A 25,526-nucleotide genomic window follows, 5' to 3' on the forward strand; every position below is an offset into this window, starting at 1 on the left:
GCAGTGGTTGAACTACTAGTTTCACCACCTTCCCACCTTTCCTCACCTTTCGGTCTTGTGTTCGAGACCTAATTCCAGCAAAATTAGCATTTTGTTCTTTCTTCTTTTGTTTTCTTTTACATTTTAAAAACCAGTTTTGTCAAAATGTTTTATATCAAAGCATTGATAACAATGCTTATTTTTGCATATTACTTATATAAATATAATAAGAAAAATTAACGAAGTTGTGTTGGGCGATACCGCTTCTATCAACATTGCTTCCTGTAGCATCTATTTTGCAAAGTAATCTTTCACTCTTTGCTTAATGCTTTTTCTTTCTTTAAAAATTTTTGGTTGTTTATATATTGCGGATAAGTTGTCATACTTATTAATTTCTTAAAGAACTGCACACATAATTTTATCGTTAATTATTGGCGTATTTAAGGTTAGTGGTGCCCCCGTCGCGCTCAAATCTTGGGTCCGCCTCTGCACTCAGTAAGTACATGCGCTCACTGGGGGAGTATACAGACTCCGGAGGGGCTCCTTCAGCCCAAGCGCTATAAACCGCATGGACAACTCACGTGCTGCACGGACAATTCACGTGCTATAGTATAAATATCTGGATTCGCACGGACAACTCACGTGTTGTACGGACAACTCACGTGCTATATAAAGCCTATAAGGCATGCTGCAAGCGGCCAGCCCCGATCCACATAATGATAATAATGTATATAAAGCCAACATGGCCTGCTGCGGCGTGCAGCCCGATCCCAAAAATATCCTCACAGTCAGGCCCTCGGCCTCCCTCAGTCATCAATCTCTTCAGTCTCTCTCTCATGGGCTCACAATATCATGAAAATAGCCCAAAAATAATGATATGATGTATCAATAAATGACAACAGAGACTGAGATATGATATGTAATGAAATAAATATGACTGAGTATGAATTTTTAATTTAAAATAAATAATTCACAGCAATATGACCTCTGTGGGTCCCAATAATACTGGCACATAGCCTCAACATAATTTTTAATATGATTCTCGGCTCAATTTCTTTAACACATAAAACTGCATGAAAAATGCCAAGATTATTTGACTACAAAATTCCATAGAACAATTACGTCACAATTTCTATGGTGCACGCCCACACGCCCGTCACCTAGCATGTGCTCACCTCCAAACAAATTCACATAATACGTATATTCAGGGTTCATACCCTCAACATCCAAGATTAGAAGAGTTACTTACTTCGAACAAGCCGAATCCAATGTCGAACAAGCTAAACAATGCTCCAGAAATTCCATTCTGCATGTATTAACTTTCGAACGGCTCGAATCTAGTCACAATTAATTTGGTTCAGTCAACACAAATTATAGGAATTAATTCCATATCAAAATATTAATTTTTCCACAAAATCCGAAATTACACTCAAAAATTGCCCGTGGGGCCCACGTCTCGGAATCCGACAAAAATTACAAAATCTGAAAGCCCATTCAACCACGAGTCTAACCACATAAATTTTACCAAAATTCGACCTCAACTCGACCTCCATACCCTCAAATCTTATTTTCAAATCTCTAGGTTCAAATCCCCGATTTACACCTCAAAAACACGTAATCTAGTCGGATTATTCGATGATAATTCAATACTATGAAGTAGAAATGATCACAAGTGACTTATCTCAAGTTTCCCTTGAATTCTCTCTTAAAATCGCCCCAAAACCCGTGCTTGAAGGTCCAAAAATGGCAAAACTCGGAACTCCTCCAATTTTATTATGTTCAGAGCCTGTCGCACCTGCGACCAGATTAGCCGCATCTATGGTCTCGCAGGTGCGACAAAATGTCCGCTTCTGCGATCGCCCACAATGCTCCCTCCGCTTCTGCGCGTTTCCTTTTGCACCTGCGGCCTCGCAGGTGTGGTAAAATGCTCGCACATGCGCACTCTGCCTCACCAGCCCTTGTCGCTTCTGCGCTTGCCAAGCTCGTTTCTGCGGGCTCGCACCTGCGAGCCAAACTCCGCAGGTGCGATTGCATCAGTAGGTAGCAAATTTCCACCTTTGTTCTAAGTCCAAATTTGATCCGTTAAACCATCTAAAACTCACCTGATGCCCCCGGGACCTCAACCAAATATACCAACAAGTCCTATAACATAACACGGACCTACTCGAGGCCTCAAATCACATCAAACAACATCAAAACGACGAATCGCACCTCAAATCAAAATCTATGAACTTTGAACTTTCAAATTCTATATCTTGTGCCGAAGCATATCAAATCAATCTGGAATGACTTTAAATTTTGCACACAAGTCATAAATGACATAACGGAGCTATGAAAAATTTCAGAACTGAATTCTGACCCCGATATCAAAAAGTCAACTCCCCGGTCAAACTTTCCGAAAATTCAATTTTCGCTTTCAAGCCAAATTCCACAACGGACTTCCAAATAATTTTTCGGATACGCTCCTAAGTCCAAAATCACCATACGGAGCTATTGGAATCATCAAAACTCCATTTCGGGGTCGTTTACACATAAGTCGATATCCGGTCACTATTTTAACTAAAGCTTTAAACCTTGAAAATAAGTGTTCTAATTCATTCCAAAATCTCACCGGACCCAAACCAATTAAATTGGTAAGTTATAAAACAATTATAAAGCATAAATTGAGTAGTAAATGGGAAAATAAGGTTGTAATACTCAAAACGATCGGACGGGTCATTACATATAATTTATCTATTGAAGATTTTTTTTATTTTTCTTATTCTTATTGGTGAAATTCCCTTGTTGAAGATGTTATTTTAATTGTACAAATTTATTTTTAGCATACAACAAAATATGTAGTTCCCTAGTGAAAATATTAATTTTACGTGTAATAAAGGTGTGATTCCTTATTTAAAATGCCAATTATATTTACTTCTTAATGTCTGAGATGTAATTTTCTAACAACAATAATAACATATATACCCATTGAAGTTTCATAAGTAGGGTCTGGAAAATTGATGTAATTTTTATATTTGCAAATAAAGTGCTTATTAAATTGCCTGAATAAACTAAAAAAATGAACCGGACAAATGTTCCGAACAAACTATATATTAGTTGTTCCAAAGTGTATATTAAAGAAAATTGTGGCACCCGCCACATTCAAATCCTAAATCCGCCTCTAAATTTAGCATTATGGTTTTTCTCTTTATGTTGGGCTTCGACTATAAAAATTGAGTAGGTTTAATCGTTTGAGACAAGATTATTCAATAATTTTACATATCTTAACTAACAATTTTAGTGAAATAAAATATAACTTTAGATTAATCAAGTGTATAGCTTATCTCTTTGGATAATGTGCGAATTTAATAATAAGGCACAAACCATTCATTTTTTTCACATCAATTAACATTATGTCAGATATAGTGGTATACCCATAATTTTAAGATCTTGAATTCGCTTTTACAAAAGGGAGAATAGTTAGCTCTCGCCTTCATGTTAAAAAAAAAATATTGATAACTACGTGTAGAAAGACGACAAGGCCCACGTGTTGTGCATCTCTGGTGTTCTGCTCGTGGAGAGAGGAATGCAGGAAAGTGGGGTCCTCTCACATGTGCTCACTTCCATTTTAGAAGTCAGATTGAATTTCCAATTGGTGCTCAACAGAAGGATAGAAAACCTCTGAAGGCGAGGCAGATTTAACGCTACGCCCTTCCCTTAGCGCCTCCCTCTAGGTGGGCCTCACAACCAAAAGATGGACATAATAGTGTGGAAAAGACTCAAGAGGAGGTGAACCCGTCTAGGGAGCAAATCATTGACATCCTGGAACCGGCAGTGCAAAAAGCTAAGGCATCATTGCCTAAGCCTCCACTTCCCTATCCTCCATGACTTGCCAAGAAAAATGGTGAGAATCAATTCAAGAAGTTCATTCAAATGATGAAAAGTCTCTCTATTAATGTGCCATTAGTAGAAGCTTTGAAACAAATACCTGGTTATGCCAAGTTTATGAAAGATCTTGTGACCAAGAAGAGGTCGACTACTGATTCATGGTGGGAAATGGGGATTGTAAATAGAAACCTATAGGAAGCTTTCATGATGGATCCAAATTTCTGTTAGCCATTATTTATGATCAAATTAAATTATGAAAACTCTTTTTTCTTATTTATACTCTTGTTAAAAATCTAGAGGAAAAGAAACCATAAAACAAGGAAAATTTACCTAGTTATACTATAATAGAAACTTATTTACCACTTTTCTTTAGGTTCCTTACAAATTATATTCTCTATCTATATTTACTATTTATATACAAAACCTTAATAAAGAGAGCATCCTTAAAACTAGGATAACTGATACATCCCTTCTCTCTCTCCTCTCCCCCACGTCAGCCCCCTCCCTCTCACTCTCATGTATATGAGTTATACAAAGACCCTAAATAATGCTTTCATCCCATTTTCAAAAATATTTTGAAATATTTCTCTCTTTCATACAAATTAATCCAAATCTCATCCTCTTCACACAAATTCATCGACATTATCTCTAAAATTGCAGTAGCAAAGAGTACTCCATTGACAACCATTAAAAAGTTTCGAAGCTTTGAATTCAACATTTGGGTTTTACGAATTTGTGATTTGTTCTCATCCTCTTCACACAAATTCATCGACATTATCTCTAAAATTGCAGTAGCTAAGAGTTCTCTATTGACAACCATTAAAAAGTTTCGAAACTTTGAATTCAATATTTGGGTTCTATGAATTTGTGATTTGTTTGGATTGGGTGCTCTTTCAAACGATTGAGAATATAACTTGGAGTTTATATCTCAATTTTGAGGGAGATTGGTTAAGTTTAGATTTATTTTTAGGTAAACTTTCATATTGAAACTCGAAGAAGAAAAGTTTCTGAATTGTATTACGATTGTATGATAATTGTATCATAATTATTTCTAATTGTATCACAATTGTATCTGTCACGACCCAAAACTAGGCGCCTATCGTGGAACTAGGCAAGCCGATTTATTTCCAAAACAAACCGATATTTTCATTTTGAAGATAATTTCAAGGTTATTTAACATAAAACCTCCATTTAAAGAGTTCAAATCAAAGAAAAACAGAAGTGCGGAAAAGAAAAGCCCGACATCGGGGTGTCACTAGTCATGAGCATCTGCTACAATCTTTCTAATAATATCAGGGCTAACTCAGCCTGGAAAATAGCTAAATACAACTAGAGAAAGATAAGAGGGAGAAGAGCAGGGGCTGCGATCGCCAAACAGCTACCTTGCTATCTCCAAAAAAATCTGCAACCAGAACACTCAATAACCGCTACCGTGTCCAGCTATACCTGAATCTGCACACAAGGTGTAGGGAGTAACGTGAGTACGCCAACTCAGTAAGTAACAACAATAAATAAAGACTGAGCAGTAGTGGCGAGCAATAAAGCATATAACGTTCATATCAGAAAATCTCAGTAAAATACCACATGCTTTTAAAATCAGGATTTGAATCAAACATCTCGTTTAAACCCAGTTCCAGTAAAAATCATTTAAAGATATTTTTCCAACAGTTTTTCAAACGAAGGCTCAATGCAAAAGTGAGAAAAAATGATGAAATCATAAACAACCCATCGGGCAAAACATCACTCATATATAGCCCCTCGGGCAAACCTCACAGTCACTCGTGCCACTCGGGCATACCTCACAATCACTCTTGCCACTCGGGCATACTTCACAATCACTCTTGCCACTCGGGCATACCTCACAATCACTCATGCCTCCTAGTCACTCAGTCACTCAGCACTCGGCACTCGCACTCAGTAGGTACCTGCGCTCACTGGGGGTGTGTACAGACTCCAGAGGGGCTCCTTCAGCCCAAGCGCTATAATCTGCACGGACAACTCACGTGCGATAATAATAAAGTATGTTGTAGGCGGGCAGCCCCGATCCACACTCATCCTCACCAATCAGGCCCTCGGCCTCACTCAGTCACAAGTATGCTGCAAGCGGGCAGCCCCGATCCACACTCATCCTCACAAATCAAGCCACTCGGGCATTTCAGTAAAACAGGGCATTCGGCCCAAAACATTTATATGCATCAAAATAGAGTCATAAAACTAAGTTATGCGGTAAACAAGTATAACCATGACTGAGTATAAAATTTTCAATCCAAAAACAGTGAGAGGATGGTAAAAAACAGCCCCTAATGGTCCAAACAGCATTGGCACAAGGCCCAAACATGACATTCAGCCCAATTTACAGAAAATCTTTCTAAAACATATAAGTATCAATGGTTTCAACAAAGTATGCAACTTTACAGTTGCTACAGGACGGACCAAGTCACAAATCCCCAACAGTGCACGCCCACACGCCCGCCACCTAGTATGTGCATCACTTCAAAATAATAGAATGATACGAAATCCGGGGTTTCATACCCTCAGGACTAGATTGACAATCATTACTTACCTTAATCCGAGCAATTCTTTATTCCAATAAGCCTTTTCCTCGCGATTCTCCCTCCAAACGCCTCGAATCTTAGTCAAAATAATTCGATACAATCAACACGAGCTGTAGGAATCAATTCCATATGAAAATGCCAAATTTCACAAATAAATCTAAAATTAACTCAAAAATCAACAATGCGCCCACGTCTCGGAACCCAACAAAAGTTATAAAATATGAACGCCCATTCAACCACGAGTCCAACCATATAAAATTTTCTAAATTCCGACTCCGATTCGGCCTTCAAACCCTCAAATCAATTTTTGAAACATTTCTATTTTAATCCCCCAAATCATGAATTAAGTGCTGGAAATAATGTTAGATTCATGAATAACGTACCAAATCAAGTTAAGATTACTTACCCCAGTCCAATTTGTGAAGTTCGCCTCTGAAAATCGCCCAAACCGAGCTCCCCAATTATTTTTATGTCAAAAAGGCCAAAAGACCCGTTTATAGAGCCTCTGACATTTTCGAGCGTCACAGGTAGCGTGGGGCACTGCATGTGGCGCAATTTCCAGTACCCTTAAATATCCCAGCGCCAGGGCTAGCGCCCCACGCTACCCTGGGCGCTCGCGGGAACGGAAAATCTTTTCCGATATGGAAATGGGCATAACTCTCGCATACGATGTCCGAATTCGACGATTCTTTTTGGTATGGCTCCGAAATTTCAATACGGATCTAATTATTCAATCAAATATTAATTTGGAACACATTTGCTTAATGTTATACCACTTATTCTCGAAGTAACGACGTCGAACGTTCTTGAAATGCCAAAATTAAATTTCGTTGACCACCCGAGACCCTCGGAATCTCAACCAAATATACCAACAAGTCCTAAAAACATCATACAGACTTACTCGGGGTCTCATATCACGTCAAACGACGCTAGAATTACAATTCACACCTTGATTCGATCTTTTGAGTTTCCAAACTTTTCAATTTACAAATCCTGTGCCATAACATGTTAAATGAATCCGGAATGACTTTAAATTTGGCACACAAGTCATAAATGACATAACGGAACTATTTCAATTTTCAGAATCAGATTCCGACCCCGATATCAAAAAGTCAACCCCGTGGTCAAACTTCTCAAAAATTAAACTTTCGGCATTTCAAGCCTAATTCCTATACTTACTTCCAAATAATATTCCGGACACGCTCCTAAACCCAAAATCACCATACGGAGCTATTGGAATCATCAAAATTCAAATCCAAGGTCGTTTACACATAGGTTCATATCTGGTCCACTTTTCTAACTTAAAAAAATTTCAATTATGAGACTAAGTGTCTCATTTCACTCCGAGTTCCTTCCGGACCCGAACCAACTAACCCGATATAACATAATATAGTTGAATAACACAAAAAGAAGTAGAAATGAGAAAAACGGGGCTATAACCCTCGAAACGACCGGCCGAGTCGTTACATCCTCCCCCTCTTAAACATTCGTTCGTCCTCGAACGGGTCTAGAAACATACCTGGAGTCTTGAATAGGCGTGGATATCTGCTCCGCATATCCCGCTCGGTCTCCCGGGTGGCCTCCTCCACAGGCTGACCTCTCCATTGCACCTTTACTGAAGTTATATCCTTTGACCTCAACCTTCGAACCTGCCGATCCAAAATAGCCATCGGCTCCACATCATAAGTCATATCACCCTCCAACTGAACCGTGATGAAATCCAAAACATGGGACGGATCTCCAATATACTTCCGGAGCATGGAAACATGAAACACTGGATGCACACTCGACAAGCTAGGTGGCAAGGCAAGCTTATAAGCCACCTCCCCAATCCTCTGAAGCACCTTAAAAGGCCCAATGAACCGGGGGCTCAACTTGCCCCTTTTTCCAAACCTCATAACACCCTTCATGGATGATACCTTCAGCAAAACCTTCTCCCCAACCATAAAAGACACATCACGGACCTTCCTATCCGTGTAGCTCTTCTGCCTAGACTGCGCCGTGCGAAGCCGCTCCTGAATTAATTTCACCTTATCTAATATGTCCTGAACCAAGTCTGTACCTAAGAGCCTAGCCTCACCCAGCTCAAACCATCCAACTGGAGATCTACACCTCCTTCCATACAAAGCCTCGTACGGAGCCATCTGAATACTCGACTGATAACTGTTATTATATGCAAACTCCGTGAGTGGTAGAAACTGGTCCCATGAACCCCCAAAGTTAATGACGCAAGCACGCAACATGTCCTCCAATATTTGAATAGTGCGCTCGGACTGCCCGTCCGTCTGAGGGTGAAAAGTCGTACTTAGCTCAACCTGAGTACCCAACTCTCGCTGCACGGCCCTCCAAAACTGCGATGTGAACTGAGTGCCTCTATCTGAAATGATGAAAACTGGGACACCATGCAGGCGAACGATCTCTCAGATGTAAATCTCAGCCAACCGCTCTGAAGAGTAAATAGTACCAACTGGAATGAAGTGCGCGGACTTGGTCAGCCGATCCACAATAACCAAAATAGAATCGAACTTCCTCGAAATCTGTGGGAGACCAACTACAAAGTCCATGGTGATCCGCTCCCACTTCCACTTTGGGATCTCTAATCTCTGAAGCAAGCCACCCGGTCTCTGATGCTCATACTTAACCTGCTGACAGTTGAGACACCGAGCCACAAACCCAACTATATCCTTTTTCATCCTCCTCCACTAATAGTGCTGCCTCAAATCCTGGTACATCTTAGCGGCACCCAGATGGATGGAATACCGTGAGTTGTGGGCCTCCTCAATAATCAGCTCTCGAAGCCCATCTATATTAGGCACACATATCCGGCCCTGCATTCTCAGCACCCCGTTATCACCAATAGTCACATCCCTAGCATCACCTCTCCGAACCCTGTCCTGAAGAACGAGCAAGTGAGGGTCATCATACTGACGCTCCCTGATATGGTCATAAAGAGAAGACCTGGAGACCACATAAGCCAATACCCGACTAGGCTCCGAAATATCCAATCTGACAAGCTGGCCCGCTAAGGCCTGAACATCCAATGCCAAAGGTGTCTCTGCTGCTGGAAGATATGCTAAACTCCCCAAACTCACTGCCCGGTGACTCAAAGCATCAGCCACAACATTGGCCTTCCCCGGATGGTACAAAATAGTGATATCATAGTCCTTAAGAAGTTCCAACCATCTCCGCTGACGCAAATTAAGATCCTTCTGCTTTAACAGATACTGCAGACTCCGGTGATCTGTATAGATCTCATAATGAACCCCATATAAATAATGACGCCAAATCTTCAAGGCGTGAACAATGGCTGCTAACTCAAGATCATGTACATGATAGTTCTTCTTATAGGTCTTCAACTGGCGCTAGGCATAGGCAATCACCCTACCCTCCTGCATCAAAACACAACCAATGCATATCCTCGAGGCATCACAATACACGGTGTAAGAACCTGAAGCTGATGGCAGAACTAACACTGGAGCTGTGGTCAAAGCAGTCTTGAGCTTCTGAAAGCTCTCCTCACATTCATCCGACCACCTGAATGGAGCACCCTTTTGGGTCAATTTGGTCAAGGGCGATGCAATAGATAAAAATTCCTCCACAAAGCGACGGTAATAACCCGCCAAACCAAGAAAGCTCCTAATCTCCGTGGTTGAGGACGGTCTAGGCCAACTCTGCACCGCCTCTATCTTCTTCAGATCCACCTGAATACCCTCGTTGGACACTACGTGCCCCAACAATGCTACTGAACTGAGCCAAAACTCACATTTGGAGAACTTTGCATAAAGCTTCTCCTCCCTCAATCTCTGTAATGTAATCTTCAAATGCTGAGCGTGCTCCTCCTGGCTACTAGAGTACACCAGGATATTATCAATGAATACAACGACGAATGAGTCCAAATAGGGCTGGAATACACTGTTCATCAAATGCATGAACGTTGCTGGGGCATTGGTCAGCCCAAAAGACATCACCAAGAACTCATAATGGCCATATCGGGTCCTGAAAGCTGTTTTAAGAATATCTGAATCCCGAATCTTCAGCTGGTGATAATCGGACCTCAAATCGATCTTGGAGAACACCCTCGCTCCCTGAAGCTGGTCGAATAAATCATCAATACGAGGCAAAGGATACTTGTTCTTGACTGTGACCTTGTTCAACTACCTGTAATCAATACACATTCTCATGGAACCATCATTTTTCTTCACAAATAGAACGGGTGCACCCCAAGGTGACACAATAGGCCGAATAAACCCCTTATCGAGGAGTTCCTGAAGCTGTTCTTTCAATTCCTTCAACTCCGCCGGTGCCATACGATACGGTGGAATAGAAATGGGCTGAGTGCCCGGCCCAAATCAATACCAAAGTCAATATCCCTGTCAGGCGGCATGCCCGGTAGGTCTGCAGGAAATACATCCGAAAAATTACGTACCACCGGAACAGAATCAATGATAGGAGTATCTGCACTAACATCCCTCACAAAAGCCAAATAAGATAGGCAACCCTTCTCAACCATGCGCTGAGCCTTCAAATATAAAATCACCCTACTTGGTACATAATCTATAGAACCACTCCACTCAACCTTCGAAATTCCCGGCATAGCCAACGTCACTGTCTTAGCGTGACAATCTAGAACAATATGACATGGAGATAACCAATCCATACCCAATATCATATCAAAGTCAACCATACTGAGCAACAATAGATCTACTCGGGTCTCCAAACCACCAATAGTCACCACACATGACCGATACACGCGGTCTATAATAATAGTATTACCCACAGGAGTAGATACATGAACAGATGAAACTAAAGACTCACAGGGCATATCCAAAAAATAGGCAAAATACGAGGGAACATATGAATACGTGGAACCAGGGTCAAATAATACCGAAGCATCTCTGTGACAAACTGAGATAATACCTGTAATCACAGCATCTAAAGCAATAGCATCTGGTCTGGCCGGGAGAGCATAGAAACGGGCCTGACCACCCCCTGATCTGCCTCCCCCTCTAGGGCGACCCCTAGCTGACTGACCTCCACCCCGAGCTGACTGGGCGGGTGGTGAGGTAGATGGTGCTGTAGTCGGAGGCTGACTCCTCTGCTGAGATGGACCTCTATGACGACGAGGACACTGCCTCCATATATGCCCAAGCTCCCCACACTCAAAATAACTCCCTGGTGCTGGCGGCGGAAACTTAAGGGAACCCCTAGCACCGGGATGACTGGTAGAAGAACCTGGCATGGAAGAGCCCTGAACAGGTGGAGCACGGGGCGAACTCTGAACTGGAAGGGCATTAAGTGATGAGTGGCTGTGGTGAGAACTGTGAGAACCATGGCCAGATGATGCACCCCGATGAAATGGCCGAGCTGACTGAGCCTGTCTGAAATGGCGACCTCTACTGTGCTGGAACTGACCCCCAAAAGAAGCACCGCTGAATCCACCCTGACCACGAGGCCTCTTGGCCTCCCTCTCAACCCTCTCCTGACCGCGAACCATCTCAATCTGCCAAGCAATGTCGACAACCTCATCAAAAGTAGCACCTGAAACCCTCTCTCTAGTCATGAGCAGTTGTAGCTGATAAGTGAGACCATCAATAAACCTCATGATCCTCTCTCTGTCCGTGGGAACCAACCAGATAGCATAACGGGCCAACTCAGAGAACCGCATCTCATACTGCATCACAGACATATCACCCTAACGGAGCCGCTCAAACTGTCTACTCAACTCCTCTCTGCGGGATCGAGGGATGAACTTCTCCAAAAAGACCACGGAGAACTGCTTCCAAGTAAGGGGTGCTGCGCCAACAGGCCGACACCTCTCGTAAGTCTCCCACCATCTGAGTGCAGCCCCAGAAAACTGAAAGGTAGTGAATGAGACCCCACAAGTCTCCAAAATACCAGCAGTACGGAGTATCCTCTGACACCTGTCCAAAAAGTCCTGAGCATCCTCTCTCTCTGTGCCACTGAAAGGTGGTGGCTGAAGTCTCCCAAACCTCTCCAACCTGCGCTGATCATCCTCAGGCATAGCAGGAACCACATAATCCTGAGCAACAGCAACCGGCTGGGCTGGTGGTGCCTCTGGTGTCTGAAGTCCCTGAATAACCTGCTCGGGTGTGCGAGTGACGGGAGTCTGAGTGCCTCCCCTGGCCTGAGAAGTGCTTGCGGCCGTTGAAATAGAGACCGCCTGAGCAAGGACAGTACACGCTGTCAGAATCTGAGCTAGGGCCTCCGGATGGCCTGGAATCACAATAGGCACAGGTGGTGCCTGAGCTGGTGCATCAACAACTGGAACTTGGTCCTGATCTGGGACAACCGGTGGATCTATAGGTACTGCCCTAACTACTGTACGGGTTGCACCTCTACCCCTACCACGGCCTCTACCGCGGCCTCGGCCTCTCGCGGCCCTGGCTGGTGGTACTAGTGGCTGGCCCTCCTGACCGGTAGTATGAGTCCTCACCATATGTGAGAGAATGAAACAACAGATGTTTAGTTACTAGAATCAACAGATTCACACAACAAGAATTCAAGAATGTGGAGTTTCCTAAAGGTTCTACAGCCTCTCGAAGATAAGTACAGATGTCTCCGTACCGATCCGCAAGACTCTACTAAACCCGCTCATGACTCGTGAGACCTATGTAACCTAGGCTTTGATACCAATCTGTCACGACCCAAAACTAACCCCTGTCGTGATGGCGCATATCGTGGAACTAGGCAAGCCGACTTATTTCCAAAACAAACTGATATTTTCATTTTGAAGATAATTTCAATGTTATTTAACATAAAACCTCTATTTAAAGAGTTCAAATCAAAGAAAAACAGAAGTGCGGAAAAGAAAAGCCCGACATCTGGATGTCACTAGTCATGAGCATCTGCTACAATCTGTCTAACAATATCAAGGCTAACTCAGCCTAGAAAATAGCTAAATACAATTAGAGGAAGATAAGAGGGAGAAGAGCAGGGGCTGCAATCGCCAAACAGCTACCTTGCTATCTCCAAGAAAATCTGCAACCAGAACACTCAATAACCGCTACCGTGTCCAGCTATACCTGAATCTGCACACAAAGAGCAGGGAGTAACGTGAGTACGCCAACTCAGTAAGTAACAACAATAAATAAAGACTGAGCAGTAGTGGCGAGCAATAAAGCATATAACGTTCATAACAGAAAATCTCAGTAAAATACCACATGCTTTTAAAATCAAGATTTGAATCAAACATCTCGTTTAAACCCAGTTCCAGTAAAAATCATTTAAAGATATTTTTCCAACAGTTTTTCAAACGAAGGCTCAATGCAAAAGTGAGGAAAAATGATGAAATCATAAACAGCCCCGCGGGCAAAACATCACTCATATACAGCCCCTCGGGCAAACCTCACAGTCACTCGTGCCACTCGGGCGTACCTCACAATCACTCGTGCCACTCGGGCATACCTCACAATCACTCTTGCCACTCGGGCATACCTCATAATCACTCATGCCTCCCAGTCACTCAGCACTCGGCACTCGCACTCAGTAGGTACCTGCGCTCACTGGGGGTGTGTACAGACTCCAGAGGGGCTCATTCAGCCCAAGCGCTATAATCTGCACGGACAACTCACGTGCGATAATAATAAAGTATGTTGTAGGCGGGCAGCCTCGATCCACACTCATCCTCATAAATCAGGCCCTCGACCTCACTTAGTCATAAGTATGCTGCAGGCGGGCAGCCCCGATCCACACTCATCCTCACAAATCAAGCCACTCGGGAATTTCAGTAAAACAGGGCATTCGGCCCAAAATATTTATATGCATCAAAATAGAGTCATAAAACTGAGTTATGCGGTAAACAAATGTAACTATGAATGAGTATAAAATTTTCAATCCAAAAACAGTGAGAGGATGGTAAGAAACAGCCCCTAATGGTCCAAACAGCATTGGCACAAGGCCCAAACATGACATTCAGCCCAATTTACAGAAAATCTTTCTAAAACATATAAGTATCAATGGTTTCAACAAAGTATGCAACTTTACAGTTGCTACAGGACGGACCAAGTCACAAATCTCCAACAGTGCACGCCCACACGCCCGTCACCTAGCATGTGCGTCACTTTAAAATAATAGAATGATACGAAATCCGGGGTTTCATACCCTCAGGACTAGATTTACAATCGTTACTTACCTCAATCCGAGCATTCTTTATTCCAATAAGCCTTTTCCTCACGATTCGGCCTCCAAACGCCTCGAATCTTAGTCAAAATAATTCGATACAATCAACACGAGCTGTAGGAATCAATTCCATATGAAAATGCCAAATTTCACAAATAAATCCGAAATTAACTCAAAAATCAACAATGGGCCCACATCTCGGAACCCAAAAAAAGTTATAAAATATGAACGCCCATTCAATCACGAGTCCAACCATATAAAATTTTCTAAATTCCGACTCCGATTCGGCCTTCAAACCCTCAAATCAATTTTTGAAACATTTCTATTTTAATCCCCCAAATCATGAATTAAGTGCTGGAAATAATGTTAGATTCATGAATAACGTACCAAATCAAGTTAAGATCACTTACCCCAGTCCAATTTGTGAAGTTCGCCTCTGAAAATCGCCCAAACCGAGCTCCCCAATTATTTTTATGTCAAAAAGGCCAAAAGACCCGTTTATAGAGCCTCTGACATTTTCGAGCGTCACAGGTAGCGTGGGGCACTGCATGTGGCGCAATTTTCAGTACTCTTAAATATCCCAGTGCCAGGGCTAGCGCTCCACGCTACCCTGGGCGCTCGCGGCGACGGAAAATCTTTTTCGATACGGAAATGGGCATAACTCTCGCATACGATGTCCGAATTCGACGATTCTTTTTGGTATGGCTCCGAAATTTCAATACGGATCTAATTATTCAATAAAATATTAATTTGGAACACATTTGCTTAATGTTATACCACTTATTCTCGAAATAACGACGTTGAACGTTCTTGAAATGCCAAAATTAAATTTCGTTGACCACCCGAGACCCTCGGAATCTCAACCAAATATACCAACAAGTCCTAAAAACATCATACAGACTTACTCGGGGTCTCATATCACGTCAAACGACGCTAGAATTACAATTCACACCTTGATTCGATCTTTTGAGTTTTCAAACTTTTCAATTTACAAATCCTGTGCAATAACATGTTAAATAAATCCGGAATGACTTTAAATTTGGCACACAAGTCATAAATGACATAACAGAGCTATTTCAATTTCCAGAATCAGATTCCGACCCCGATATCAAAAAGTCAACCCCGTGGTCAAACTTCTCAAAAATTAAACTTTCGGCATTTCAAGCCTAATTTCTATACTGACTTTCAAATAATATTTCGGACATGCTCCTAAGCCCAAAATTACCATACGGAGCTATTGGAATCATCAAAATTCAAATCCAAGGTCGTTTACACATAGGTCCATATCTGGTCCACTTTTCTAACTTAAAAAAATTTCAATTATGAGACTAAGTGTCTCATTTCACTCCGAGTTCCTTCCGGACCCAAACCAACTAACCCGATATAACATAATATAGCTGAATAACATAAAAAAAAGTAGAAATAAGAAAAACGGGGCTATAACCCTCGAAACGAGCGGCCGAGTCGTTACACATAGCATAGTTGTATTTAACTTGTATCTTATATATCAATGTCTAAATTAATACCTAATACAATACTAATATAATTATATTATAATATTGTATCAGAATTTAAGTTTAGAGTTGTGATTGAAACTTGAAGAAGATGAAGATCAGAATTGTATCACGATTGTATCATAATTGTTACAGAAATTGTATTACAAATGTATGATAATTGTATATAGCGATGAGCAATTGTAAGTTTGTGACCAATTTCACATTTGGATTGTGTATGAGTCATTATCCTATTAGTAATAATTTTGCTAGAGTTTAACAATTTTTGAATTGTTAAAGAAACTTTTAGCAACTGATTTTTTTTTTGTCATCTCATGACATTCTATGTCGTGTGTATAGATTTCTAATTATAAAGAAAAAGTATCTTTTTGGTGTCTATTATGAAAATCAGTTCTGTATTATTGGATTTGTTAGATTGAGTATCACTTTTCTAACATTATATGGATAATAAGAACATAGAATACGTAGTATGGCATTGTATCCGGTATTTGAAGATTCCAATCAAAATCATTCAACAACTGAAGCAAAATTACTAGCTTCTTATTGAAGATGTGCAACTATTGAAGAGAGAGAAGAGAAGATCTGCGTATTAAAAAAATTAGGACGCATGAAATGAGAAAAAGTGTGAAAAGAGGAAAGGATATAATTGAATCCCTTAATTGAAGGTATTAATCATGGAATGAGAGTTTTTTAAGGGGGGAATGTATACAATTTGTAAGAAAAACCTAGATACTTTTTGAAAATCACAAAACCTAGAGAAAAAAAATTAACAAATTCCTATCATAGTATATATAGGAAAAACTCCCATAAAACAATACATGCAATTCTGTTATGGGCTCTTGTTGGATTTATAAGTCAAAATAGCATGTGATGACCTATTTCCGGACTCGTAATTAAAAAAATAATTAGTATTTGTAAAGTAATTAAAAAACAGTCACTATTTAATGCAAAAATAAATTTTGAACAAAAATGCCTTTAGTTGAAACACGAAAATAATTCAGCATAATATGTTGAATTATGGATTCCTGCGTATAAAACTCCAGCATATTATGAATTTTAGCACATTATGCTGGAATTTCATATGTAAAAAAATTTGAACCCCAATATATTATGTTAATTGTTTTTTAGATTTTAACAAAGAGTATTTTGGTCTAGATTAAATTTTTCCTGAAAAAGTAATTAAATCTCGATTAATTTTGAAATTATAGATCAATTATAAATCATGGTAATGCTGAATCTCTTTCGAATTATAACGATGAGTCAATATGCACAAAATCATGTTTCGAATTATTTTTGAGATATTAAATATTTAGTTAAGTAAGAGAATATATAAGTTTAAATTTAAATTTGAATAATGATATAAATTTTAAAAAAATTGAAGTTTATGATATTAATGCAGAATAATACTCCGTACAACAATATTAAACACTGCTGGGTACATGAATACTGTATTACTTTTGATACTGTCTTCCCAAAATCAAACGTGACGTACACCGAAACAAAATCTCTTTTTATATTTGAACTAATTTCCCGCCCCCCTCTCACTCTCCTTAATCACCTTAGCGTGCCTCTATTGATCATCATCGCTAGGGTTTTCAAAATCGAAGAAGATGAAACGTAGTCGCAAGGAGAAAAAACCCGAAACTCCAAAGGTAACAATAATTATCACATTGTGCGTACTTCCAAATTCGATCATTATTACAATTTCTTCGATTTTTGGCAGCTGATGTTAGAGGAAATAGTCGGTTTCACAACTGCGAATGCAAATGGACTGGCTGCGGCTTCTGGAGTTTCTAATTCGAAATGTGTGTATATTGCGGGCTGTGTTGCTGTGGTTTATGACGTAGATTTGTGCACTCAGTCGCATTTGGTAGTGTCTGATCGATTGCCGAAGCCGTTGAGCTGTGTTGCCATTTCAGGTGACGGACGTTTTATCGCTGCTGGAGAGGTATACCTGCTTGGAATTTTTATTCAATGTGGACTAACATCAACTTAATTATCGTAGTTTATGAAACGGGATAAAGCTGGTAAACTATATCTGGGCCATAGACTTTGGATTCCGTATTGGGCCTAACATCTGATCTCATTGTACTACATTTTCTTCTAAACATGGAAAATTTGGAGGATTTCTTGATTTGTGCTTTTGTACTACATTTTGTAGTCTGAAGATTAGAATGAGGTAGCTGGACCTGGTTAAGGAAAGTATACTGTACTAGTCATGGGAAAGTCAAACGATGTTCCTTTAAGAGACTTCACAATGGTAAGCTAGTGCCATAGTCCCAGGGGCCAAGCTAAGTAGTAAAGGGGGTTTAATTGAATCCCCTTAGTCGAAAAATTATACTAGTCAATTAGAGAAAAAAAATAATTTTTTCTCTTACATATAATATGTTGAATGTCCATGACATAAAGAAAATTCCAGTGTAGCGGCAAAGGGGGTTCAAAAATTTCTTTTTATTGCAGGTTCAAATTCTAGATATGACATTGTAGTGTCTTTTCGAATCCCCTTGTATAATTCCTCGCAGGCTTGGTTTCTAGAGCCTGGAGTAATATGGCATAAGGATTAACTTCATGGCAGTTGGCACCAAAATAGATCGCAATGAGGTGTAGAAGGTTTAAAGTGGGTCCATCTCCTTGTTATATAGTTCAAATGCATGGGAATTGAGGCTTAGAACTTAGAAGGTCCTTTTCCTAGTTTTGTAGGGATGCCATGTCATGGGCTTATTCCGACTCTTCGAGAAGCAGAACCACCTTATTGACACAATGCTAGATTATTGTGTTTCTCTTGCAATTGTGCTAGCTTGGTCTAGCATCCTTAGGTTTGTACGCACTAATAGTGCGGCTTTAGCCTTGGCAGCAGCAATTCACCCTGCAGAGCTCCCTTGAGGATAGGGCCCGGTCCCTCTGCTGTTTGTTGGGAATGTTGCCCCATCTTAGGTAGTCATAGGTTCATAGCAATGTGTTTGTCCATTAATGAGCTATTACTATCAAAGTGAGGCTCATGGCAAAGTGTTTGTCAATTAATGCACTCCTATCATCAAATTAGAGTCATTTTAAAGAGGTGAAAGAGTTGGACAGGCTACATTCACCTTTCTAGTGTCTCCAGATTGTTTGTCTTTTCAACTTCAACAGCATGTCTCTTCTGCTTTCTATGGCTTGTTAAAGCTGCAGTATGGATAAAATTAGCTGTCTTGCTCAAACTTATAAACTATATGCTCTTATAACTGTCTTTCTTTTTTTCTTTCTTTTTGGTAGTAAAAGCTACATGTATATGTATTATGACAGGAAAAGCTACATACACACACACATGTTCACATAGACTGTTCTGTTCAACTGATGACTAGTTTTTTTTTAAGTCAGTTTTGGCACTAACTAATGGGGCAATGCTTCAGTCAGGGCCTCACCCTGCAGTAGTGATATGGGAAGCAGCAAGTTTGGCTCTGACATGCGAATTGAAGGCTCATCAACACGGCGTAGCGTGCATTGCCTTTTCACCTGATGGTTTGTTATAATTAGTCATTGCACTTTGCCTAAGCAACCAGTTTTTGTTTGAGATACATGGAAGGGGAGATGAGCCTCAGTGTCTTATTCTTATTTCTCACTTTTCTTGATTGTGTTAATAACTGCAGGCCAACACCTCGCTTCTGTTGGATATCCTCATGATGGATATATTTGCCTCTGGGATTTCCAGAGTCAGACATTAATTACAAAATGCAAGGGGTTCACGCCAAGTTCTGCAGTTGAATCTGTTAGCTTCTCATCAGATGGAAGATTGTTTATCACTGCAGGAAAGAGGCACCTGAAGTTCTGGAAATTGGGATTACCTACCAGATCTCATAGGAAAGCTAGAACAGCATCAGGAGCAATTGGAAAGCAAGCTAATCTTGGTCATCATAAAGGATGCTCGTTCATAGCTGTTGCATCTTCCACGTGGGGTGAGAGTAGTCCCCTAGATCACATTCGCACGGGTGAAGCTTCACATGTTTATGCGCTGACAGATGCAGGTTACAAGTTTAACATACATATGTTATCTTTATGTTTTTGCATGTTCTTGAGCTCCTTATTTTCTTCTTTTGTTAATAGGGGTTTTGTGCCTTCTAAACTCGGAGATGACTATTGCAACTTCTGTGGAATTACAGGTATGTGTTGTTGTTTCTTCCACATTAGTACTGATTACATTGAAGAGCATTGAAAAGAAATTCTGTACTTCCTGAAATTTTCTGATATTTAAGTGCTATAAACCGGTATGTATTACCTTTTCAAGTATAATGGTATTCTCATCATTGTTTTGTACTTGCACTCAGGTTGAGAAAGCCTTTGGACTATCAGTATCCAGAAAGTTGGTTGCTTGTGCATGCAATAATGGACAAGTTAAACTCTTTGCTGCAAACTCTTTTTTATATGCTGGAAGCTTATACTATGCTGAAACCAGATGCAGTAAAGAAAGTGCTGCAGACTGTCATGCAATGATTGGAAAAAATCGATATGAGAAGCTGGAGAGTCTGCCTAACGCAATTGCTTGTCAGTTTTCAACATTGCAAAAACTTGGTAAGTAACTAGCTATTTTGGTTGAAGGAATTAATTCCTAATTAACCGATTTTGATGGTAACTTCTCCATTACAGTTGTCTTCTATGATGATCGCAGCATTTACATATGGGATGTTCAGGATGTTGACAAGGTGTTTCTCTAAAGCTCTTAGTTCTTTCCCAATTTTGACTTGTTCTTTTCATTTTGTACTGCAAGCCATGATGGCTTATCTATTTTTGTGCTTGAACTCAACTTTGCGAACCATGTCGCATATGTAAGACTGAAAATCATGATGATATACTTTCCAGGCCACCAGGTGCTCTGTGCTAGTTTCACATAGTGCCTGCATATGGGACATCAAGAATTTCTCATGTGAAAACATGCATGATCCCTCCAAAGCATGTGCTGCTAAAGGCTGTTCTGGTGGAGTTTCTTTTGCAACATGCTCAGCTGATGGCAGCATCAGGTTGTGGGATCTTGAATTACAATCTATCTCATCAGACAACAGCTTGCCTCTTCCAACAGAAGACAAATCTTTGATTTCCCTTTCAGGTGTGCCATACTTCCTCACCATACCAAAAAGTTGCTCTTTTGATACTTGATCTTTGCTAAAATGTGCTTCATATATAATGACACTCGTGTGGTTAATACTCTTGGTTTTGTATATGAACAGCGAGGGCTGGTGTTTTTGAACGTGAATCTCTGGCATCAGGCTTTGCCTCTACAGGTTATCGTTCAATGGCTGTCAGTTCAGATGGAAGGTATTTGGGAGCTGGTGATTTCCTGGGAAATCTCCATATATTCAACCTACACACAGCTGAGTATATGTGCATCCAGGTAAACCTGTATTTCTGTAGGCTGCGCAGTTAACTAAAGTTGTTTGCTTCTTCTAATGACCGGTGAAGTTTTCCTGTTTGGTATTGTTTCCTGTTTATAATCCTTTTCCAAGTGTATACTCCATTGCCATGTAAACCAAATTATACCAAGTATCCGTACACTTATAGGGTGCTCATGACGGCGAAATTCTGTCATTGAGTTTCAGCTTGCAAAGCAATGACACTCCTGCTGATAAGTTTCTCCACAGTCATTATTTTCTTGTCTCTGGGGGAAAGGATGGCATGATTCATCTCTATGATGCGGAAAGGTTTGACTAGGTCTTTTGAGTTTGTTCAATTAGTTAAATGTCATTTATAGCTAACTTGTTTAACTCCCTTTTCAGGAACTTTGACCTCATCGGGAGTTTTCGTGATCATTCTGCTCCTGTGACCTGCGTGAAATGCACTTGCAGTGGCACTAAGATTCTCAGTTGTAATGCAGATAGGTTAGACTTTGAAAGCAACTAGTAAACTTGGATGAAATTGATATTTTTGAAGCATAAGCAACTTGACACCCATACCCTTCTCCCTTACACCCATAAGCATCTTAACATATATTAACATGATTTTCTAATATGTGCTTGAGGAATGACTTAGTGTTAGAACATTGGACGACTTCATTTTTTAGGACCAATATCATTCTATGCAGCTTCTTCTACATGATATCTCATGTCCCTTTATTCTTGTCTTTCTCTTGACAGGTCTCTGGTTTTCTGTGATGTTGCTATGATCGATTCAGCATACAAGATATCTTGCTATCATCGAGTCTTACCGGGAGTTGTATATGACATGACAGTCGATGCTTCCACTGAGATTGCTGTCACAATAGGGCAGGTAAATTGTAGATCGCAGTGTTTGCTTCCTTTGTTCTTTCTGAATTAGTAAATTCAGATAGATAATGTATTAAAGAAGGCTGTTATTTCTTCTAGCTATAACATGTCATAACATATAATAACTCGGACTACGTCAAATTATAGACTTAAAGAGTGTTTTTTGTCTTAGGATAAGAAGATTAACACATTCAGCATTCCTTCTGGGAAGTTAATCAGGTCATTTAAGCATATTGGAGGTTTTGGGGATCCTCTCAAGGTATGTAAATACTGACAAACCCATTCAATAGGTATTATCTAGTTGATATTATGTTAGACCTACGTCACCTTTTACAGGTATGTGTGGACCCTAGCTGCAGTTATCTGGTTTGCTCCGACTCGTTTAAGATTCTTTGCTTATATGACATTATGTCTGGGAATATGGTCGCACAAGCAGTCGGGCATGGTGATGTTATAACTGGTGTCATCTTTTTACCTGACTGCAAGCATCTAGTTTCTGTGAGTACCTCCTATGGATATTTCCCGATCCAATGTTTGACTTACCTGAATTATGATCTCTCTAATTAGGAGTTTTTTAATTGGTATCCACCGGGCAAACAATATAGTGAGAAGTAACTTACTGCCAAACTTGGACAAAATTTAGATGTCTATCACCTTGTTCCCTAGTTTCTGCTGCTAAGGTGAAGTCATATTTAAAAGGTTTTTCGAATTTTAATGACTCTATTTCCAAGTTAGCTTTTGCTTCATGGTTGATTGCTCTGGGTGACTCCATAAGTGATTGGTGCAAAGCATATGTTTTCTTGTCACTTCTTCTAATTAATAAGCCCTTCTAGAGCTGCTGCAAACTTCCCCAGTCTACAACGATTTGCTCTATATTTCCTGTTTTACACTAGTTTATTTAGTGACTTCTTCCCAATCTTAATATAGATTTCTGATGAATTCAGGTAAGTCGTGATGGTTGTATCTTTGTTTGGAAACTCCCTGGTTCTTTATCGTCTGTGATGCTGTGGAAAATTAAGGAAAATGCTTGTCCGTTATCCCCAGAAAAATTTGGTGCTCCAGCAACTTCAGATCAAATCAAATTTCATGAGGTTAATTACCACCAACCTGAAGGCATATATATGACCCCAAAACTCTTCCAAGTAAATCAGAGAGTACTCTGCCGAGAAGGGAGTTCACCAGGGACGGCACTTAAATTCAGCATTTCAAGACTCCCGAAATGGGCACAAGCCAAAGTTACTAATCCTCATTCCATGATGACTGACCCTAAATCCTCATCCTCCAAGGTATCTCAGGATATAGTAGTAAAACTGCTAATTGTTGTAACTTTTTCTAGTGTAGATACTTTATGTGATCATCTTCTTTCCATACATTTTCTTTTTTACTTAAGTCAATAAAAGGATAATTTGTGCTTCACATAGAACGTTTGACTCATTTTAACATTTTCCAAGAGATTCTTATTCTCCCTTTATTCTTCATTTGTGCCAATAAATATCATAATAGAAAATGTGCCACAGAGCTAACTGAGAAACATGTATGTCCCAACAGTCAAAAGATCCTAGGGAAGTTTACTAAGGCAATACTACATGCACTAATCTTGTTGTCACTAAAATATTTTCTGTGCCTTTGCAGACTGGAAAAAATGAATGTCCCAATATGCATAGACCAACCAGTGAAACAATCCGTATGTGTGAAGAGGCAGTAAATAATTTGGATGTTGCAGCTGAGAGAGCAGTGCAGTTGTTTTCTAATTTTGCAAATCAGCATCCCAGAATAGAGACTTCAAGGGAGCATGAAAATCAGTCACTAGCCAAGGCAGCTGAAATGCTTGTGCTAATAGCAAAGAAAATCCATAGTGCTGCCAAAATGGCAAAATCTGCCAATATTGGTTCCAACGGGAAGGCCGAAATGGATATTTCAATTTTCAACCAATGAAATCTGAGATTGTTAGATGAATACTATCCACATCAACTAGTAAAGCTGAAGGATTGCCACTAGCTTGTTATCTCAGGTAATATGACTTGATTCTTTCCCCTAATAGTGACAAAGGTCAAATTTCTTTTCCCTCAACTTAAGAGTACTACTATTTGGAAATCCCAAACTAGTTATTCCCTCTGTTCCATTTTTGTGGCACTCTTTCCTGTTTAGTTTGTTCCAAAAAAAAAAATAGCACCTTTCTATATTTGGACAAACTTTAAACTTTTCATTTTACCCTTAATAACATAATTTTATAGCTATAGAAATGTCATAGCATGTTTAAGACCATAAGCTTCAATCCATGATTGGGAATTGCAGGACTTATGTTCCCTGCTACAGCAACTGCCCAAGATCCAGATCTTCCTACAAAACAAGCCAGTTTGCTACTATGGAAGGATACACTGATGGGAGGTTCTCTATTAAGTAAGGCTACTCAATTCTCTCCAGGAAAAATGCTGTAAATGCTGACTGGCCTTGGAAACAAATTTGGAGGAGTACAACCCCTACTAAAGTCGAATGTTTCACTTGGCTCGTCACAGATAATGCTGTCTTAACGCATAAAAATCTGTGAAACTGAGGCTTTAGCATATGTAGCAGGTGCACTCTCTGCGAAAATCAGATTGAAGACACTGGCCACTTATTCATTCATTGCACATTGACTTCTGAGATTTGGAATCTTCTTTGACATCTTGGGCCTTTCCTGGCTACGCCGAAATCTACAGTTGATTTATCGCATTGCTGGCAGAGGAAAGGTCTATGGAAAGCTGCTGTCAAGTCCTGGAATTCAATTCGAAGCCATTTGGTGGTCTATTTGGAAGGAAAGAAACGCACGAATTTTTCAGAGCAAAAAAGAATCTTCTTCTCACATAGTAAAGCTGAGATATATTTCCTCTTACTTTTTTTTTAAGTGCAACATGGCCTCATTTAATGATGTAGAAGCCATGATTGAAATTTTGAGCTCATTACACGCCATGCTTGCTATGATGTACATACTCACCAGCGTATACATGTTGCTGGTTATCAATAAAAATACCTCTTACTGGTTTAAAAAAAGACTACAATTTTTAAAATGTCTTTTTTTTTTCTTCTTAAACTCTGTTTCTAATTAAACAAGTTTACATAAAATGAAATGGAGGTAGCAATATTTTGGCCAAAAAAAAAAAGAAGGAAATCTAGCCCTCCTCTCTCAACTTGTAAATGTAATTTAATTTGAATGTAGGTGCTAGTAACATTACTTATGAAATATTTTATTTTGTACCACAGGT

The 25,526-nt window shown here is 40.0% G+C and overlaps 1 protein-coding gene across 3 annotated transcripts; it reads left to right on the forward strand.

The window, feature by feature from the left end:
• The first annotated feature begins 17,524 nt into the window (after window positions 1–17,524).
• Window positions 17,525–25,314, forward strand: LOC107789020 (uncharacterized). Of its 3 annotated transcripts, XR_012699539.1 has the most exons (17): window positions 17,525–17,706; window positions 17,778–18,002; window positions 19,444–19,552; window positions 19,681–20,055; window positions 20,135–20,190; window positions 20,356–20,599; window positions 20,675–20,730; window positions 20,888–21,131; window positions 21,253–21,416; window positions 21,584–21,723; window positions 21,799–21,900; window positions 22,156–22,288; window positions 22,457–22,543; window positions 22,621–22,782; window positions 23,229–23,570; window positions 23,917–24,295; window positions 24,580–25,314. XR_012699539.1 is itself a non-coding variant. In XM_075231841.1 (16 exons), the coding sequence occupies exons 1-16, from the start codon at window positions 17,665–17,667 to the stop codon at window positions 24,217–24,219; spliced, it is 2,784 nt and encodes a 927-aa protein (XP_075087942.1). In that variant the 5' UTR covers window positions 17,525–17,664; the 3' UTR covers window positions 24,220–25,314. The 3 variants fall into 3 exon arrangements, 1 of the variants encoding a protein (XP_075087942.1); XR_012699540.1 differs by lacking the exon at window positions 22,621–22,782; XM_075231841.1 differs by having other exon boundaries at window positions 23,917–25,314.
• Window positions 25,315–25,526: the final 212 nt, after the last annotated feature.

Source organism: Nicotiana tabacum, chromosome 2 (genome assembly GCF_000715075.1).
Source record: "Nicotiana tabacum cultivar K326 chromosome 2, ASM71507v2, whole genome shotgun sequence".
NCBI classification, from domain to species: domain Eukaryota; kingdom Viridiplantae; phylum Streptophyta; class Magnoliopsida; order Solanales; family Solanaceae; genus Nicotiana; species Nicotiana tabacum.